General features: G+C 37.8%; 1 protein-coding gene across 2 annotated transcripts in view; it reads right to left on the bottom strand.

The window, feature by feature from the left end:
* ESR1 (estrogen receptor 1) overlaps nt 1-20,103 on the bottom strand; it is a 285,662-nt gene that overhangs the window by 111,407 nt on the left and 154,152 nt on the right. For both annotated transcript variants that reach the window (XM_067542424.1, XM_067542423.1), the window contains exon 3: nt 19,678-19,868. In XM_067542424.1, the coding sequence (XP_067398525.1) occupies nt 19,678-19,868 (191 nt within the window). The remainder of the gene's footprint in view (nt 1-19,677; nt 19,869-20,103) is intronic.

Here is a 20,103-nt window from a genome sequence, read left to right as displayed (position 1 = left end):
GCCCTTCGGTTCAGCAAAATATTTAATCACATGCTTAACTTTAAGCAGGCAGGTAGTCCCACTGAGGTCAAAGTTAAACATACATTCAAGTGTTTTGTTGAATTGGGGCCTAAATCGTTAGCTTTCCTATTGTGGGTGTGTTTATAGATATCATGGGTTTATATGGCTCAACAGTTCTTTTTAAAAGTCTGCCTTATTCATTATTAGTAGTAGTAATATTTAATCTATTTTACAGCACCTAAAGATGAGCTAGGTACTTTACAGAATCATTTAAAAAAACTGGTCACTTCCACAAAGAGCTTGCATTCCAGTTTTAAATGTGATATCACATGGAAAGGTAAACATTTGGGAGGGTGGGTTTGAGGAAGCACAATGGCAACAGCAACAAGTTCAAGGTTATTCATTTTAAGCCAAAATGGTTCTGTCTTATGATCAGAGAATATTTCTTGTTGCACACGCTGTAACAAAAGGCATTAAAACACTTCTTTTGTGAATTGTGATCTCTGTTGAGTGACATCAAAGGTCATATGGCAAGTGTCTAAGTCCAGGCCGACAGCAGTTCTAAAAGACTTGCACTGTACAGTCCTTATGAGGGCCTGCCTCAGAGACAAAGGCCCTGACTTTATCAATGATTCCATTGGGGTGGATAGCAATGTTGTGGATACTACCAATGGTAATAGTGGTTTTGTATGTGGATACCTCTCCACGAGGAATTTGATTGAGATCAGTTCATTTCATATAGGCTAGTAAACTGCCATCAGATGGTACCAACTTTCAGTCACTGGATTAAACTACTAACCTATCCTATTACTATTCTGTGAGCACTCCCACAAAAAGTTTAATTTCTAATTTGATGATTTTCATTTCACTTCAGTCAAGAAAAATAAGAACCTATCCCAGAAATTATGAGAACGAGCCCAAAAGTGTGTTTCATTTAATGAGTGGAGACACCGCACATACACAAAAATCTAAAATAACTGAAACCAATGTAGATTTCAATACAGCAGCACAAAGTTTCAGACACTTTGTATAATTAGATATCATCACCTTGTATTCTGTAGCTCTCATGTATATGATTTACAGTCATTGGAATTATAAGGAACAGTTACATTGATAAAGCTAAACTGATTAAAGTGGTAGTGGTGACAAATATGAATTCTGCTAATTTAGGCCAACTGTTCATTTTAAATGTCACTATTTCAAGCCATTCTTCATCCCAGTTGTAACAGGATAGTCGGTTGTAGGACACTGCACTGGAGATACAAGGCTATTCTATGGACCCATTTTGACAGCCACATCCTCTGCATTTAATTAGTTCAGCTCAAAAAGATAAAATGTGGAATTTCTCTAAGGGCAAAAGACAGACTGGAGATAAAGCTAAAGTTTTGCAAGGCAAAATCCTAGAAAAATTCTCAGATGTTCAGATCAAGGTTTATATTTGCTGTCTTGATTTAGGAATAAAGGAGAGCCCTTGGAAAGGTTATGAGGTTTGGACACTAGTCCAGTGTGTGCATACACATTGAATGTGGGTTGGGAACTGCCAGTTCACACCTGACTCCAAAATCTCTCTAGTGTCTCCCAATAAATCATTTTGATTTCAAGAGCTCACTGCTTCCTGACAGTCCCTAGTAAGTAACAGACAATCATGACTCCTCCCTGAACACTGCTTACATTGTGTCCCCAAACTCTGAAATACCCAACTTTGGTTATCATCTGGCATGTCCACAATATCACCCAAAAGCCCTTGGACTTTGGATGAAATGCTGAATCATTTTGTTTTTAAATTTAAACTAAAAGTTGCTTATTGTATGTAAGATGATTTTTTTAATATGTGGTAAAGGGCCTTGGGTATTGTATAGATGCATTATTTTCTTTTCATCCAGTGAGCAACTTAGTCTCACTTTGTGACCTTTCTTTCAGAAGAAAACAGAAAGTCACTGATGAATGACCTAAAAAGAAAGAAGGATCAAAATCGAAAAAGTGCCATTGTAATTTATATGTCTTTGCTGTATAGTTTCACTGAAAAACAAATCGGGGTATTCAGTTGTAATAACATGAAGCCATAAAAATATACAAAGTCAGCATTGAGCAATTTCAGACCAGTCACTAAGTCATTAAATAGGTTTGACATGCACACCTTCTTTATAAAGCTGAACTGAAGTCAATAAGAGTTACAACAGTTTACACCAGCTGAGGATTTGCCCCGCACTCTAAGAAGAACAGGAAAAATCATACAGGGTTAGATTTATGAAAAACTCTACAATCCAGTTCCTTGGGGTACGAAAATTAGCCTCTGCAGGTTCATTTGGGGGTTCAAGTTAAATTCTAAGCTCTTTTGGGGAGCAACCATCTTTTTGTTCTGTCTTTATGTAGTGCTAGCACAATGGGTTCATGGTCCATGACTGGGGCTATTAGGTGGTTCGGCAATACAAATAATACAATAATAATAAATTCATGTGTTCAGGAGGATCCATTGTTCAGCTACACTACTCCAACAGCAAACTCTAGAGCCCCTTTCTCACCTTAGCTGCTTTCAAGAAGTGGGAAGTTGTTGATGATGGAGCAAGGGAACCTGATCAAGAAGAAGAAAGTTTGCAAGTTTCCTATCTATGTTAATCTCAGCCTTGGTTAGCATGGACCAGGGTATGCAAATGAAGATCAAAGTTGACCCAAAACTGATTTTGAGTAGCTGTGGACTTTCATTTGAATATTTCACATTGCTCCAATTTTGACCTTTGAAAGGGAGGAAATGCAATAGTGAAACTGACCATATCATATTTAATTTCTCAGTGGCTAAAATCTATAAAATAAGATCACAGAATTGTCAGCCTGAAGGATAGAATGCCTGTTGGGTCAGTATGAAGTGATAGAAACAGCTACAAGTACAGTTGAGAGCTCTTTTTGTTTAGAATATTACTAGGTTCAATCATCATTGGATTTGCAGTATGTTACCATCCCATTTTTATGTTCTCAGCCAGTTTGACTTTACTAATGACATCCATGTGGTGTACAGCTATAGTAATATACATATCTACATCATGTCAAGAGTCCTAGTCCAGAGGTAACTCAACCAACTCACTATCTTATCTATCCAACTCACAGTCTTAACTGTACAGCTAATTTACATGCAACAATTTCATTGGTTGTATGAGGTAGACTCCACAGATGGTGAATTGCTTGGCCCAGCTGCCACACCCATATAACATCACAGGCTTTCTGCTATTCATGTATATTAAGCACTGCCACATGTGCCAGCTTTTATATGTAACTTTCAAGTTCCGTGTTCTTAAAGCCTCTGAGTCTGAACAGTCCTATGTTTTGAATAAGATTTGACTTGAACTAACTAATGAGATTTCTCTCTGCTTTTCACCCCTCTTTCTGCCAATCCAGTTACCCAGAAAAATTGAAGCAAAATAGGTGGAGAGTACACATTGCACAAGAACTGGTGTGGACACTGAGTTTGCTATTATCTGGACTATTTCCTAATCATTGAGCACAGAATTCTATAAAGAATGACACACAAAAAGCAAAGCACTTCTTTAGAAATACATCTGATTATTTTCTAATTTCTATTATAGCAGAGCAGTGCAAAGTTTTTTCAAGAGCCTCCAAGTCCAAACCTTAAATGGCATTTCATTTTTCTACTCAGAGATTATATAACAGAATGAGAAAAAGGCTAAAGCATCGTTTGTGCATTAAAATTCCTCCCCACCCCAATGTGCATCTTTTCAATTTTAGACAAGATAATAAAATAGGAAACATGCTTTTTCCAGATGACAAATTTATTTTAAAAAAGACTCCAGTCCGCTTGGCTATGGCAGATCCCAATCTCTGAAGGAGTCTGGCAAGGAACTGTGACATTTTCTCTCAGTCTCTTTCTATCTGATAAATCACAATTGTTTTAAATGTCTGGCACATGATCAAACCAACAGCTGTATTAAAGAAAAAAAACCATGATGTATCACTCAACACCATCCATCTCATTGTGGTTACTCCAGAGACAGTAAGTATTTTCAGTGATGCTCCTTACGGCTCAGAAAAAGTTAGAGTTACACAGTCATGTAGGACCTGATGTAGGCCATGGCCTATTATTTCTGGAACTTTCAAATGACACTTCTGACATCTCTGTCCTCTCAAACTAGGTGTGCCAGAACTGGGGGTGGGGAGGGAATACTACTACGCAAACACTTCATATCCAACTTGGGGATACAAACTAAAAATCCATGATTAAGTCCCTCTTGACCCCTCTCCAAAAAATTCAGCCACCTATTCCCAAGCAGAAAATAAACATATCTAATTTAATTTCATATACAGCCTCTACTGTTAGATTATCATGGTGTACATAAGTTTGGCTAATCAAACTTACATATATCCATAATAAATAAATAAATCTTAGGTACTTATATGATCATAATTATTGTAGTATCTGAACACCTCACAATCTTTAATGTACTTATCCCTGAGAGATGGGGAAGTGTTATATTACCCCCATTTTACAGATAGGAAAATGAGCCTGATAGACTAAGTGACAATTGAGATAATTTTTTGTTTAAATACTTTAATACTTCTAAAAATCACTACTATAATAGAAAGCCAATTCTGTCTATTCAGCACTTTCTCTTTAAAATAAAACCTACTGTAATTATTCTTAGACCTATTAATCTAAACCAATATCCCCTAGGTCTACTTTGTCCAATTAACCTAAGATACAGAAGATTCAAAGATTTTAAAACCCAAAGGACCACTAAGATACCTAGCATGACTTCCAGCACAACACAGGCCATAGAATTTCACCCATTAATTCCACCAGTAGAGGGAATTATTCTTCCCTGATACATAACTGAACACCCTTGTGCCCAATAATTTGAAGCTGAATTACAGTAAATATTTTAGAAAGACGTACAGTCTTGATTCAAATAATCCAGATCATAATGCATTTGCTTCTTCTGTTGGTAAATTGTTTCAATGATTAATTACCATGTAAACTTAGCAAGTTAATTTTATAATAATCCTTAGATAGTTCAAATATTTCACTCAAATTGTCTGTTAGTCTCCTTTCAAAGCTAAATGTCACCAGTTTCCCAAAGATCTTTTCACAGGTGAATCCCTCCTGCACATTTACCATTTTAGCTATTCTGTGATGCTCTCTCCAATTTAACTATGACAACTTTTTAAAAAGGCAGCAACCAAAACTGCACATATGCGCTGAATTCTGCTTTCAGGTACTTCCGCAGAGCCACTGATGCAGCTGAGTGTACAGTTTAAATCAATACTCCAATGTGGTCTAACCAAAGCTCTATAAATTCTTTTCGGATTCAATTTCAGGTCTAATATGGAGAGGGTGGTGAGCAAAAAACTTTGGGCCTGTTTCTCCTCTCACCCAGAGGTAAATCAAAAGTAACTCCACTGAGGCTGATAGAGTTACAGTGAAGTAAAACTGGTTTGATCAGAGAGTTAAATCCTTTGCTGCTAGACAATATATCAGCACCTCTTAAGGATAAAATTATTGTAATAAGGACTTTCAACTCTTATTTTTCTAATGAATATTTGTGCTGCTGAGATAGATAGTACTGAGTATGACACAGCTAACACTGGATACATTTAATACAATAGTGACTGGTAGAGAAAGGTGTGACTCAGCAGCCACTTCAAAATGCTTTCCTCTGGGTATTAAGATTGACAAACCAATGTGGGTAATACTGGTATTTGTGATGAATAGAGTCCTAGCCTCCTTAATGAAAAAAGCCAGCTACAGGCTTATGAATCCAAATGATCAGATCAACACTTCATAAAAATTGTGGTGGTGATCTTTTGAAATTCATAAATGGTTTTATGGCTGGATTTTCAATACAGCATAAGGAAGTTAGGCACCCAACTCCCATAAGAAGTCACTGGGAGCAGGACACTTAATTCCCTTATGCTGTATGAAAAATCCCACCATTAAATCTTAAAAAGTGATTATTGTCTATCATTTAGAGCTGGGGTCTGAACGTCAAGAGTGCTGATTCAGTTACTGGCTCTGTCACTCACCCCTGGTAAGTCACTCAACCACCTTTGTATCTCAGTTTATCCTCTTGTAAAATCTAATATTTTATAAATATTAATTAATCCTGACAACTCCCTAAAGCACTCAGAAATCCTCATATTTACATGGCTAGTATGAACAGATTCATTGCATTTATTTAATGGATTTAAATGAATGGTCTTCTCCTCAGCCTGGAATGATGTCAGGAAGTGCAGTGTGCAGAGTGCAGCCCGGAGAGTGAAATAACATTTGAGCTCATTTGCTCCGTCTTTCCAACTAAACAAATCAAATATACCCCGTAGGAGGAAACAGGAAATATTAAATTAGAGAATTTGATTTTCAGCCCCTGGTTGGCAAGATCTAGGAATTCTGCCCAGGAAGTGTGCACAGCTTTGGAATAGGAAACAGAAGAACCTCTCATCACTCAATACCAATCTATGTGATCAGACAAAAAGTAACATTCTGCTCATGTTAGTGAAATATGTTCTCCAAGTTAATACAAATTTTCAAGAAATCGAAATTTGAGAAGCACTAGCATTGCCTACTCTTCCAAAAGTTTCCATGCAAAGCTATGCTTGCATGGAGCAGAGAAAAAAAACTCTTGTACCTAAAACAGGACTGAGAATCTAAACTCCTGAGTTTTATTCCAGGCTCTGTCAACTCTCATAACTTTTGTGCCTAGCTTACCCATCCGTAACATGGTCATAACTCCACTTATGGTTCCTACATCACTAGTGTATGTGTTACACTTACTTCATTAATGCTTGTAAAATGAAGTCAGCTACTCAGATGGACGTTGCTATAGAAATGTAAAGTATTATTATTAATTGTTATTAATATTAATTGTATATTACATTGTCCTCTGTTGAATACTTAAGGTTGGATGCATTTGATGTTTTGAAGTCAGTCATGATGGTACTGAAGGCTCCAGGAGCATAATGTAAAATTTTAAGTCACTTGTAGCCTGCAGATTATTTTTGACCTGCCAAACCTTTCTTATCAAATTCCATGCCTAGGATTGGCTAGACATTGCTGCACCATGTTGGAGCTGAATAAGATTAGAATTGCAAACAAGAAGGAAAGTTACCATAACCCAATTAATATTCGCTTTATTTGTAGTTCACCTCATTTAAATTGGAATCAAATCAAAGCCATTCTTAAATGAATAATGCAAAGAATAGACTACACTGAAGATTGAAGAAATCAGTATGACCTGGGAAGTGTTTCTTTCTAACAATTCACTTCTCTGTTTGCATTCTTTTCATTACATGTGAACTGATGTTTTTCAATGTCTCTATGCATCATTGTTAGTCACATTAACTTTTACCAGTGTTAATTTTCATTGTACTATTATTTCCAACCTCCAGGTGCTTAACTCAGAAGAGGATTCAGAATAATAAATTAGTTTCTTAAGTAATAACATCTTAGCCTACATATTGTATCAACATCTGAGGAAATTAATGCATATGTAACAAATTTTAATACTGAAGGGTATGGAGGGACCTATTTTACTATATTTAATGCTATATGCTATCACTAGATGAGGCTAATTTCAGTCTGTGAATGAAAACTTTCACTATTGTAAAAGTATAAGGAGGAATAATGAGGCCATCAAGATTCTTGTTTTGACTATTAGAAAACAACAAGAAACTTAGAAAACTGACTACAAAGGAATGGGTAGAGACATTGGTGACTGGGAGAGGTATTGGTTAGTGGATGTAAACAGTTATCAGTAGATACTGGAAAGAAGGAAGCAGGTGATATAAGCTGTTGTGGCGGCTTGCTCGCTACCGTATAGAAACTTCTGGAAGAGGGGTGGGTGCTTTAGAATGTGGCTCTATTTAAAGTTTGCTCGCTCACCTTACTTTTCAGTCTTGACAGTCTTAGATTTACTAGGTTTCCTCATTCTAACTGTAGCATGAAAGATGATCAACACTGTAAGTGGCTGATCTAGGGTTTAGTAACTAGCAAACAGAAGTATATGGATTTATCTAAGACGCCTAGAGAAGTGGTAGAAATCAAGAGACTGAATGGGCTAATGAAAAGAGATGGTTCTATTAAACTACAATATATACAATGTCAGCAGTTAAGTGGCAAGATAGCAAGTATTTGTGCTCAAAGTGCAGCAAATCAGTTTCTTTGGATTTCTCAAGATCAAATATAACACTAAATGAAACATTGTACGTTGAAGTGGAAGGGCAGAACACTGACGAATGTAACAGTCTTGTGAGTGAGGCATTTCATTGTTATCATAACTGAAACATTGCCATGATTTATGTACTTGTTTTAGGCCTTTCAGCAGCATCTTTTCAGAAGAAATCTTTGTTCATATTTGAAACCATGACCTACCCAGAAAAACAGCAAAGATTAAAAGGCAATTACTTGAACTTGATAAGAAAGTTGTAATCTTTAAACAAATTCTCTGTCAAAGTAGCATAAAATGTTAAATCAGTAAAGCAAAGCACTCCAACCTATAAGTAACTTACACTGGTAGATCCTGCAAGTGAGGAATCAGAGGAAACTTTAAAGGAAGAAAAAAACAAAACTATTGATATTTCAGCATAATGCTTAGCTGAAACTGAGAAATGACCTGATAAGGGATGCAAGAATCTATCCATACTGGGAAAACACACATTCCTACATAAAGCTATTGATTCTATTTCATAACATAGAATTGCAGGATATTGTGTTTGAGTTCTCGAAGATGCAATCCAAGAATTCAGAGAAAACCAACATGAGAAGGCATTTGCCATTTGGTCGGACAATGGATATAAAAATGAAAAATGAGAACTTCTCAAGTGCAAATATCCTAAAATTTTTGACACATGGATGTTGAACATACTATTTAAACCTTATTGAGAAAGTAGTAACACATACAGTCCTAAAACACGTTGTGGTACTTCGTTAATTCTTCTATAACTACCATCATCCTCAAAGTTGTTTGACTGAAAGAGAATTGATGCCCTTGAATCCCAATGACATCTGTGTCTGTGTTCTGAGATCAACTACCATAAAAATACTCAAGTTTGCACTGAGCATAAGGAAGCTTTGATCAAAGCATGTAATTAACACAAGGGACTCCATAGAGAGACACAAAGTTTACAAAAGCCACTGAAAGAAATTTCAGAAGGACTTGGAAATTATAGACTAATGGCACTATCACAGATACCAGGCTAACTGCACCTTCGAGTGCACCTCCTCTTGGTCGCAAGTTCCTAGCTGTCACTTGTCTCGGGATGGAATCGCACAGTTCTCCCACTCTCAGACTGGTACTAACTTCAATTAACTCAGCAAGTCTGGCTTAGGTTCAGGCCTACAGTGCTGTTCCCTTTGGAGAAATGACCATGGTAATCAGTGATCAAACAACTTCCTTAAAGCAAAAGTATCATTTAGAATAAAAACATTTCAGAAAAACATATCTTAATAAAACAATGTGCACATCTCACGCTTACCATTCCATGGATCTGGCAAGGACCATTTTCTTTGGACTCTCTCTCTCACACACACACCCGGCAGGCCTTGGCAACTCATCTTCCTTTGCAGGAATAAAGACACTCACTGTTTAGGACCCACCACATGGACCATACACAGCACCCCATTATCATCAATTTATCAAGACTGCCTCTAACTAGAGCTGAATTATCTTTACTCACAAAAAACTGAACTCCTGCCCCTCCACAGAATCCAATACCATACCAACATGTGGAGAACTAAAAGAACTCTAGAATTCTTTTGCCAACTCCACATCAAAAGAATTCTTTCACAATCTCTGTTTGCATCACATCCATCACAGTCTCTCCACTGCTGAGAGGACTGCCATACAATCCCTAAAATCCAACCATCAGATAGCGATCAAACCAGCAAACAATGGGGTCTCCATAGTAGTCTTCAACCGAGATGACTGTATTAATGATGTCAATTGACAACTCTCTGATTCAACATACTATAAAGAACTCAGAGAAGACCCCACACCTCAGTTAATCCAGGAATTTAAGGATATCATCAAATCCTACCCCCAAATAACTCCAAGAGAAACTCTATAACTTCATCACCCATGAACTCACTCCAGGAAACGTCTACAAGATTCCCAAGAAACACAAACAAGGGAACCCAGGTAGACCCATCATATCCACTGGCACTCTTTCTGAAGGAATTATAGGGTTCATAGAATTTATGTTCAAGCCACTCATCCCACAAAAGGCCAGCTTCCTGCAGGACACAGCAGTCTTCCGCCATAAATTCCACAACATTAACAATCTCCCTCAGAACACCATCCTTGGCACCATGGATGTCACCTCCCTATACACCAACGTCCCTCGCAATGACAGCATTGGTGCCTGCCTCAAATATTTACAAGACAATGCTCAGATATCCACCCCAAACACATCACCAAACTCATCCATTTCATGCTCACTCTTAACAATTTACATTCAACAACAAACATTTTGTCCAACCCCTGGGAACAGCCATGGGTACTAGGATGGCTTCCCAATATGCCAATCTCCTAATGGACCACCTTGAGGAAAAATATCTGTACAAATGCACCATGAAACCAATTATATATATAGATATATATACACAAGTCCATGTGGTCGGTCCTGGGGCCAGTTTTGTTCAACATCTTCATCAATGATCTGGAGGATGGGGTAGATTGCACCCTCAGCAAGTTTGCAGATGACACGAAGCTAGAGGGAGTGGTAGATACCCTGGAAGGTAGGGATAGGATACAGAAGGACCTAAACAAACTGGAGGATTGGGCCAAAAGAAATCTAATGAGGTTCAACAAGGACAAGTGCAGAGTCCTGCACCTAGGCCGAAAGAATCTCATGCACAGCTACAGACTGGGGACCGACGAGCTAGGCAGCAGTTCTGCAGAAAAGGACCTGTGAGTAACAGTGGATAAAAAGCTGGATACGAGTCAGCAGTGTGCCCTGGTTGCCAAGAAGGCTAACAGCATATTGGGCTGCATTAGTAGGAGCATTGCCAGCAGATCACGGGAAGTGATCATTCCCCTCTATTCGGCATTGGTGAGGCCGCATTTGGAGTATTGTGTCCAGTTTTTGGGCACCCCACTACAACAAGGATGTGGAGAAGTTGGAGAGAGTCCAGCGGAGGGCAACAAAAATGATTAGGGGGCTGGAGCACAGGACTTATGAGGAGAGGCTGAGGGAACTAGACTTGTTCAGTCTACAGAAGAGAAGAATGAGGGGGATTTGATAGCAGCCTTTAACTACCTGAAAGGGGATTCCATGGAGGATGGAGCTAGCCTGTTCTCAGTGGTGGCAGATGACAGAACAAGGAGCAACGGTCTCAAGTTGCAGTGGGGGAGGTCTAGGTTGAACATTAGGAAAAAGTTTTTCACTAGGAGGGTGGTGAAGCACTGGAATGGGTTACCTAGGGAGGTGGTGGAATCTCCATCTTTAGAGGTTTTTAAGCTGCGGCTTGACAAAACCCTGGCTGGGATGATTTAGCTGAGGTTAGTCCTGCTCTGAGCAGGGGGTTGGACTAGATGACCTCCTGAGGTCCCTTCCAACTCTGATATTCTATGATTCTACAACACTGGCCTGTGATCTGTTAGGTCCCAGCATTGTCATCCAAGTGTGGATGGGGATGTTCTTACCTGTATCCACTATTGTTTATTCTTCCCACATCCCTTTATTAAGCTAGAAGAATGCATTCATGCAGGAAAATCTCAGAACCTCAATATGCACTAACTTCCACTTATTGACCAGGGTCACATACAGTGTCCATAACATTGTTACAACTTGATATTCAAATCATTATTACAGATTACTACCTAGTAGCCCCACTTCTGTCACACACATTACTGTTGCAGTGTCACTGGAAATACGGCGTGGCCTAATTAATAAAGAACTAGAATCACACAGACAAAATCATAAAACGATTAAGAGAAGCTTCAGAAGCTTTCCATATCTTAGCCATCACTACGATCCTAAATACAATGGTCACAGGATGAGCTCAGAACAAGAAGCTAAGACACAATGGAGGGAACGTAATCCTGCAAGCTCTTTGGGGCAGGGACTTTTTCTGGTCTATGTTGGTATAGTGCCTAGCACAATGGGTCCTGATTCATGACTAGGTCTCATATACCAAGACCTCCTTCCCAGCTGTTTTGTGTGGGACCTAGTTCTGTAGCATGCTCTAAGAAGAACTATTGTATTGGGCCCCACAGGCAAGATAGATGGGGCGGAAATACCTAGAATCCTGATGGAGTGTAGGCACCGAGCTGCTTAGAATCATCAGGATTTAGGCAGTTTCATGCATGCACACCAACAGAAACTTGGGTGTGTAGGGAATTTAGGCACCAACAGGGTTAGACTGCAGTTGAGAGGAGATTTTGAGTATTTAAAATTTGGACTTACGGGCCTAAATTGGCAGTCAAGCACCTAAATCTCTTTGTGGATCTAGCTCTTTGTTTTTAATACATTCAGATTGTCCAAAGCTCAAAATGTCTCAGATTCTGAAAACAACATTGGAAAAGTGTATCAAAGGGCAGATACATAAGAGAGGTATGCCTGAGTACAGCAGGTAGGAATGTGTGTGTTTGGTTGGGGACGGGGGGGAAAGATGTTGAAATTCTCAAAGAACTGGCTTTCAGTAGTTTCATTCCCACCTAGCTCTATAATTGGTCAGAACACAGGGGAAAAATATGAAAGTTTCCAAAACAATTGTTTCCATTTTTGTTGAAATTTATGACCAGCTCTATTAGTTAAACTTGAGACTTGATTATTGCGTTCTTATGTTTTACTTTCAGAATTCCAAGCTTTTCATTTGGGATAATGCAAGTGTCTTTTTATTTGAAGAACAAATATACCTCTGAGATAAATCGCATACTATGTGTTTATTTTTTCATTTTATAAAACATGAGGATGTTGTCAGATCTGTTCAATAGTTTTTCTGGTTGGAGGGAAAAAAATCCCAACAACTGTTCCAACAGAAGATCCTGATTAAATTTTTCCATGGTCCCAGGCCTAGAAAAAAAGATTTACCTTTCTTTATGCTCCAATATCAGTGTGAGCTTTGCAAGAACAATTATTCTGATAATACTTATGATAAAATCTTCAGCATATTTTTATAGTACAGCAATGCAATGGGCAAACTGGTGAGTTACTGGATACACAGACTTATTGAAGAGTTTCTGCCTTATTAGCTGCAGGATGATTTGTAGCAGTTGCAGCTACTATCAAAGAGGTTAAACAAGGAAATACAATGGAGGAGACAGGCAATAGTGAAATGCTGGTGTGAGCAGTTCAGGAGCGCCACTTGGACTAGCAGAAAATCCTGCAGTTATGGTATTGGGACAGTAATACCTGTACCCTTCTTGTGAGGCATCTTTTGCCAGTGGGAATGAAGACATTGGAATTCAATTCTTGGCCCTCCCCACCCCCAATGCAAAAGAAAAAAAAGTTACTACTAACCCTGAAAGTTTGCAGTTCAATTGTTTATTTCAACAGGGTCCAGCACTATCACTCTGCAGCTAAATCAACAACTGATAAAGCCCCATATCCACTGCCAAAAGGTTCTCCTCCCTGTGGCCCAGAATGCATGTCTGGTACATACAATACATACCCAGCTGCATGACTGAAATACTTCATTTCTTCGGGTTATCCCCGCAGTACTAGGGACCCAGACATTTGAGAGGTTTATAGATTAAGAAATGTTCATTCACATTGTCAAAGAGTTTCCTGTGTTTTGGAGCTTGGGGAAAAATATACTTTCTTGTCTCAGCTTTTAACTTCTTAGCTGACATTACCTTGCTTCACAGCCTCATTCGTAACAACTAGAAACCAGCGAAATTTCACAAAATTTGTAAAGACCTGCAGCTAGAGAGATAAAGAGGAAAAAACAGACAGAAAGTAATGAGGGCTGGATAGAGGGGGGAGGTGAAGATTTGTGACACTTCGGCAGTTCTGAGCTTGATAATTTCTCACCCTGAGGGTTTAAATCCTGCTAGGTTCTAGGCACCCTCAATTCCCATTGTAATCACTGGAAGTTGAGGGTGTCCAGCACCTCAGTCTTGCACAGCACTTTGCTGGATCCAGTTCTGAGAAAGCAAGAATAATTCCTTCACCTGCTGTGTCCTGGACTGCAAAAAAGTACAGCAATAAACAGGGGAGAAAAAAAGAGGACAGTACACGTAAAGAGCCCATTGTGCTTCTATATATGGCACTGACAAAATCAATACTAGAATACTGCATCTAGTTATGGTGTCCATGCTTTCTAAAGGATGGAGAAAAACTGGAAAGGATGCAGAGTACATACACAAAAGTTATTAGAGGGCCTATTAAAATGCCTTACGCAAGGAACTCATCTGTTTAGTTTTTGATAATCAAGAGGTGACTTGATTATGATTTATAATACTTTCATTGGGGATGAATACTAGATATTAAAGGGTTCTTTAATTTAGCAGAGAAAGGCAAAACAAGAACAAATGATTAGAAATTAAAGCCGGATAAAAATTAGGCACAATTTTTAACAGAGAGTAATTAACCATTGGAACAAACTACCAAAAAAAGTTCATCTCCTTTTAGAGTCCACAAATCAATACTGGATGCCTTTCTGAAGATGTGTTTTAATCAAACGATGTATTAGATGCAATACAGGGACAACTAGGTGAAATTCTATAGCATGTGTTATAAGAGGTCAGACTATATGATCTAATGTTCCTTCTGGCCTTAAATCTATGAATAGAGAAGTACAACTTATTATGGCTGCTTGTAATGCTAGAATAACTTTTGGCTAGGAGAATGTTAGAATGTTACCTTCCAGCTCACTTCCCATGGTAAAGAAAGACGAAAAAACAGGTTTGTGGGTTCTGAAAAGCCTGACGTGTGCTGACAAACTTTGAAACTCAGCACAGCATTTAAACAAGGTGCAGGAGATATTGAGAAGGGGGAAATGGAAGAAAAAGAGTAGAACACCAAATCAATGAATAAGTGCAAGTCATACCATTCTGATTGAAAAAGAAGACAGAAAATAAATTGAACTGGTTTATAATTACAAGCATATGCTTAGATTCTTTTTTCCTGCATTTAGAAGACAGGGAAGTTCAACTCTTAGAAGCAGCAGAAGTCACTAAATGGCTGTTCCTACCAAAGCACCTCCCTGGAGGGCTTAAAGAATTAGAAACAGATCAAATAAAATAGCTACAACCTTTCTGAGAGCTCTAGTCAACTCATTACAGTGTGCGATGAGCTCTCCTAATTGTGTCAGCCTGTGACCAATATCTTTTTTTTTTTTTTTTTTTTTTTATTTAAGGGGTCTGAATGGTTTTAATAGATTATTCTAGTTCTATCATACCCTCATCTGAAACATTTCTAATTGTTCTGGCAGAGTGTGCCTGGTACAAAAACCACTCCTACCATACCTCTGGATTCAAGGTCAGTCAAACGAGCTTATCCCTGCCCAAAACGCCTACAGCTTGCATGCCTTTGAGAGGTAAAACACCCTTACATCGCTAAGCCAGGCATGCAGTGATTGTCATTATATTATCCGGTTTGCTTTCTTGTTAAATATTTGAGAATATTCTGAGGACCATTATTCACAAAAAAAACCAAACCCCAAACCCCTAAGTGGGGCAGCATTTGTAATTGGGACACAAACTGACAAAAGGCCTACAAATTACAGGATGAACTTGACACTGCCATTAACTCACGCTGCTGTTGAATCAAAAATGAAACACACACAACATATGAGTGCAAGAAAGCAATACAGCATCCAACTCTGGCTGTATTTTTAGCTTTCAGTTATTTGACATAAAAGAAAAAGTCATCCAAAGGCTGCAAAACATCTCATAAGCCATTTCAATCTTTATGGGAAAAATACATGTGGTTCACCATCACTATTTGACCTTACTAACCAAGAGACCTATTGCAAATTATTTGAATATTATAAATTAGTGAATAAGTGAACGTATTAAAAAACCTCAGGGATAACAGATCACAAAATGTGCTGTGTTCATTTAACTGATATCTGTAGCTCACTTTTATTTTTAGTACTATTAATAAAAGCTCTGAACATTTTGAAAACAAAATCTTCACTTGGTACCTCACTACAGCAACTCTGCTATGAAACCTTTGAGAAGAGAAAAAAGACCAAGTCAGGTTCTGCTGTATTTTAAGCCCTTTTATTTAAATACAAAGAAACAAAAAACTGATTTTAAAAGTCCTATATGGTGTTTTAGACACCCACGCACACACACCCCACCTCATTCACGTCAATACGATTTCCTTACATGGATCCAAGGGAATTTCTCTCTCCACATGCACATGCGCACAAACGGTAAATACAGTATAGATATCTAGCAATGAGAATTATTTAACCTCTTTAGATCCACCACTGTCTCTGGCATGTGTGTTCATTTTGAAAATGTTTGCCTGGTTCACTAAAATATTTCCAAGGACAATATCAAACATGCAAAGTATGGCTCATTCACAACTACCACTGGAAACAAAGTATTTAGCACTTCACAGGATTAGGCTCATGCATGTTACAAACTATTGCATGAAAAACTTAAATGGATTTTTGACCCAACTGATGATCACAATTCTCTGATGAAATAGCTAAATCCTTTGATTATGCATGCTCCCTGATGTTAATGACACCAGTCTATTGTGCCAGCTAAGTTGTTAATGAGCACTAAGTTAAAAATCCATGTACATTTAAAAAAAAAAAAAAAACTACACACTAGAATTGGTTGACTGATGTTCACCAAGTAAGTTATCTGATTAATTTTCTGATATTTAAAAAAATGACAATTTTTTTCATAATTCACCCACCTTATATAATTAGGTAAATTCTTTTTAATGTGTTTGACTAATTTGACAATTTTCATATATTTTTAAGTAAAACATTTCAATGAATAAATTATTTCATATTCACGAATCCTAGTGCACTGCAAAGAGTGTTTCTAAGACTCAAGCCACAAAGTATGGATCTGGATCCAAACTTTTCCCATGTTTGGGGTATTCAGAGTTAGGATTTTACATTGAGACCATTTCTGGTACTTCGACATTTTAAAATATCTAATCATTTTCAAGCTGTAGCAGCACTGAAGAAAAAAATATAATTAGAAGCAATTAAGCTGTCACTAATTTTACATTACTGACACACAAAAAATGAAAACACCCACAAAAAGAAAACACTCAAAAAAACCAAACACACAAGTATGGCATGCTTTTCAGCCTTTTTTCATAAAAAACATTAATTCCCAGGAATAGATCTTACATGGCAATTTATAACAATGAAAAAACTTTATAGCACTATTAAAAACAGGGCTTTATAATAGGATTATCTATAACCCTAACTACCAAACAGGGACATATAGAGTGACCTTGGGAGGTTGTCCATTTGCACCACTACACTAAAACAGCCCATCCACTGTCTAAGAAGACTAACCTATGGCGGAAACTAAAATATAGGGCCTGTTCCACAAATACAAGTGTGACTATTTCCACTGACATCAAAAGAACTTCTGTACATATGAGAGTAAGGATTACTGAATGAGAGAAAAAGATTTTGAAGCTCTTCATTTACATCTTAGATGCATGAATGGCCACAGAGGAGGTTTACTCATTCAGAGAGCAGTGGCACTGATAAAGAACAAATGAATAGGGCTAGGTGGAACAAATTGTTTCTGTTCTATGGGAATTTGACATTTTGAAAAAAAATCCCATATTGAATCAGGAGAAAAAGAGTCAAAAACATCCACAAAATTTTCCATGAACTAAAAATCCAGAAAAATCAGTTGGGTTAATCAAAATTTGGTTCAGATAATTTTGACGTTTTTAATTTCAAGTTTGACCTTTTTTCCTTCTTTCAAGATAAGTTTTCTAACATTTCCTTTTGGATTGACAAGGGCCATTTTGATGGTCTAAAAACATTTTATTTTAAATTAAAATATTACAAGTCGGGTATTTCGTGAAACCCAACATTATTTCTTGAACAGCTTCAGTTTAGACAAAAACATGTTTTGTTGGAAAATGCCTGACCAACTCTACAAATGAATTCCTTCATATGTATCTCTCCATACTCAGTGATGAAGAAAATACAAACTACAGGAACAGAAACACATTCTATTTCATATAAGATCCTTTCCATCCTCATTTTCCATGTGACCTGTAACTAAAGACTCAACTGGTAAACGCTTAATTAGGTGATCTGTCCTCAACATAAATTAAATGAATCAATAGAAGTTTATCAAGAGAAGTGCATTTCACTCTTCCTCCCTCCCTCCTTCCCTTCCTCCAGTCCTTCTTATAATTGAGCTATGGCTTTGTTATTTTTACTAATATAACTTAGATGAGTCTAGGAAAGCAGAAATACAAGTGAGAAGTAACTAACTGCTATCACTGAAATCCTTCCACCAATATCTTCCCTGGAGTCAACCTTTCATGGAAAAGTTACAAAAACACTTTTCCTGCAGAAACCTGAGAAGCTTTAGCTGAATGCTCAGAAGAACATTTCCCTCACCTCCGTGGTAGTTATGCAACAAAGAGGCAATAATTACATCTACTGACAGGAGGTAGGAATAGTCTATGTTTAGTTTGTGAATTGTGTGAAAAAAAGCTACAGGAGCCTCCTGTGCTCATATATGAGCTGGGGAATGTATAGAGGCCATCCAAGTTTCATGCTTGGTTAGTCTGTATTTGGAAAGAAACCAAGTTGTTTCAATTTTTCCCCTACAGGTGTAAAACTCAGAAGCAAAGTATGGTTTTTAGTGGGTTCTAACTGTTTTTTATCCAACTTTGGAGCTTAGCTGAATGAAATACCAGAAGGTCGAGTGAGTTGCTCACAGACACTTTACTCCTAAAATATTCCTGGGTGCCATTCAATAGCTTTAGCTACTATACTGAAATTTTATTTCTGCCAGGTGCACTGTTCCACTGGGTTTTACCTGGACAGGGCAATTTTGGGGTTACTGTGTTTTGTGACAGTGTGCTGTACACCTCCCTGTGTGATACCAAGTGGCAATACACAGCAACAGTCATGACAGAAAAAATAACATGAGAGTGACTCTTCCCACCTCACCCCGCATCCCAACTGCTTGCAGGACACACATTTTGAAAATGAAACCTCTCATTTATTGCATTTGTATTCAAAAGAGGTGATGTCCTTAAGTCATGCCTTGAACTGAACTATCTTGATAATCTAGTACTGAATTTATAATAAATCAATGAGCAAGAATTGAGCTGCACTCTAACAGGGAATTCACAAGATAAGATCATTTCAAATAAGCAGTATTTACATAAAGGGATATGCATAGTATATGTGCAAAGGGAAGTCTGCAGAAGGGAAGAAAACAACCCAGCAGCGTTGAATAAAAGTTGGTATAGAGTTTTATCTTAAATTAGATTCCTCATCAGTGCCATGATGAGACATACAGGAACCCAAGGATACAGAGGAGAGGTGTTTTGTTTTGTTTTTTTAATCTGGGACTAAATAATTACAATGTTATTAGTAGATGTATATAATTTACGAAACAGGGACATAAATACATGTGGATGAGCATGTGGTTGTCAGCTTGTGAAAGACACTGTTTTGTTCTCCAGGAATCAATCTGTAGTCTCAGTACCTTCACAAATACACAATTCTCCTAGGAACAAAGGATTTACTAATACACTTCCTCTTACCTTGAATGCTTCTTTTGAAGAAAGCCTTACAGCCCTCGCAAGACCAGACTCCATAATGGTAGCCTGAAGCATAGTCATTGCATACAGCACAGTACCGGGTTTCCTTGGTGGATTCCATGGACAGGCTGCCCTTTTCACTGGTGCTGGACATCCTCTCCCTGCTCCCTTGGCGCCTGTTATCTGAGCTTGGCCTGTAAAATAAACATTCAGTGAATTTATTGACATTAAATAGTTTCATCCTCTCCAAAAGCTACGAGGCTGTAAGAGAGAATAGTATGTCAATGATGTATTGACATTTTGAAACAATCTGGTGGTGCTCTCTCTTATTCCCAGCTTCTGAGTTACATTAAAAGAGATTAAATACTTTAACCTTACATTTTATATATAAGCAATTGCCATAGGAAATTTATGTGATCACCAAGAGGA

This window comes from Emydura macquarii, unplaced genomic scaffold (genome assembly GCF_026122565.2).
Source record: "Emydura macquarii macquarii isolate MOO-44397 ecotype Brisbane River unplaced genomic scaffold, CSIRO-AGI_Emac_v2 contig_705, whole genome shotgun sequence".
Lineage (NCBI taxonomy): Eukaryota > Metazoa > Chordata > Testudines > Chelidae > Emydura > Emydura macquarii.
Note: the sequence above shows the minus strand (reverse complement) of the source record. Positions and strands in the feature narration are given on the sequence as shown.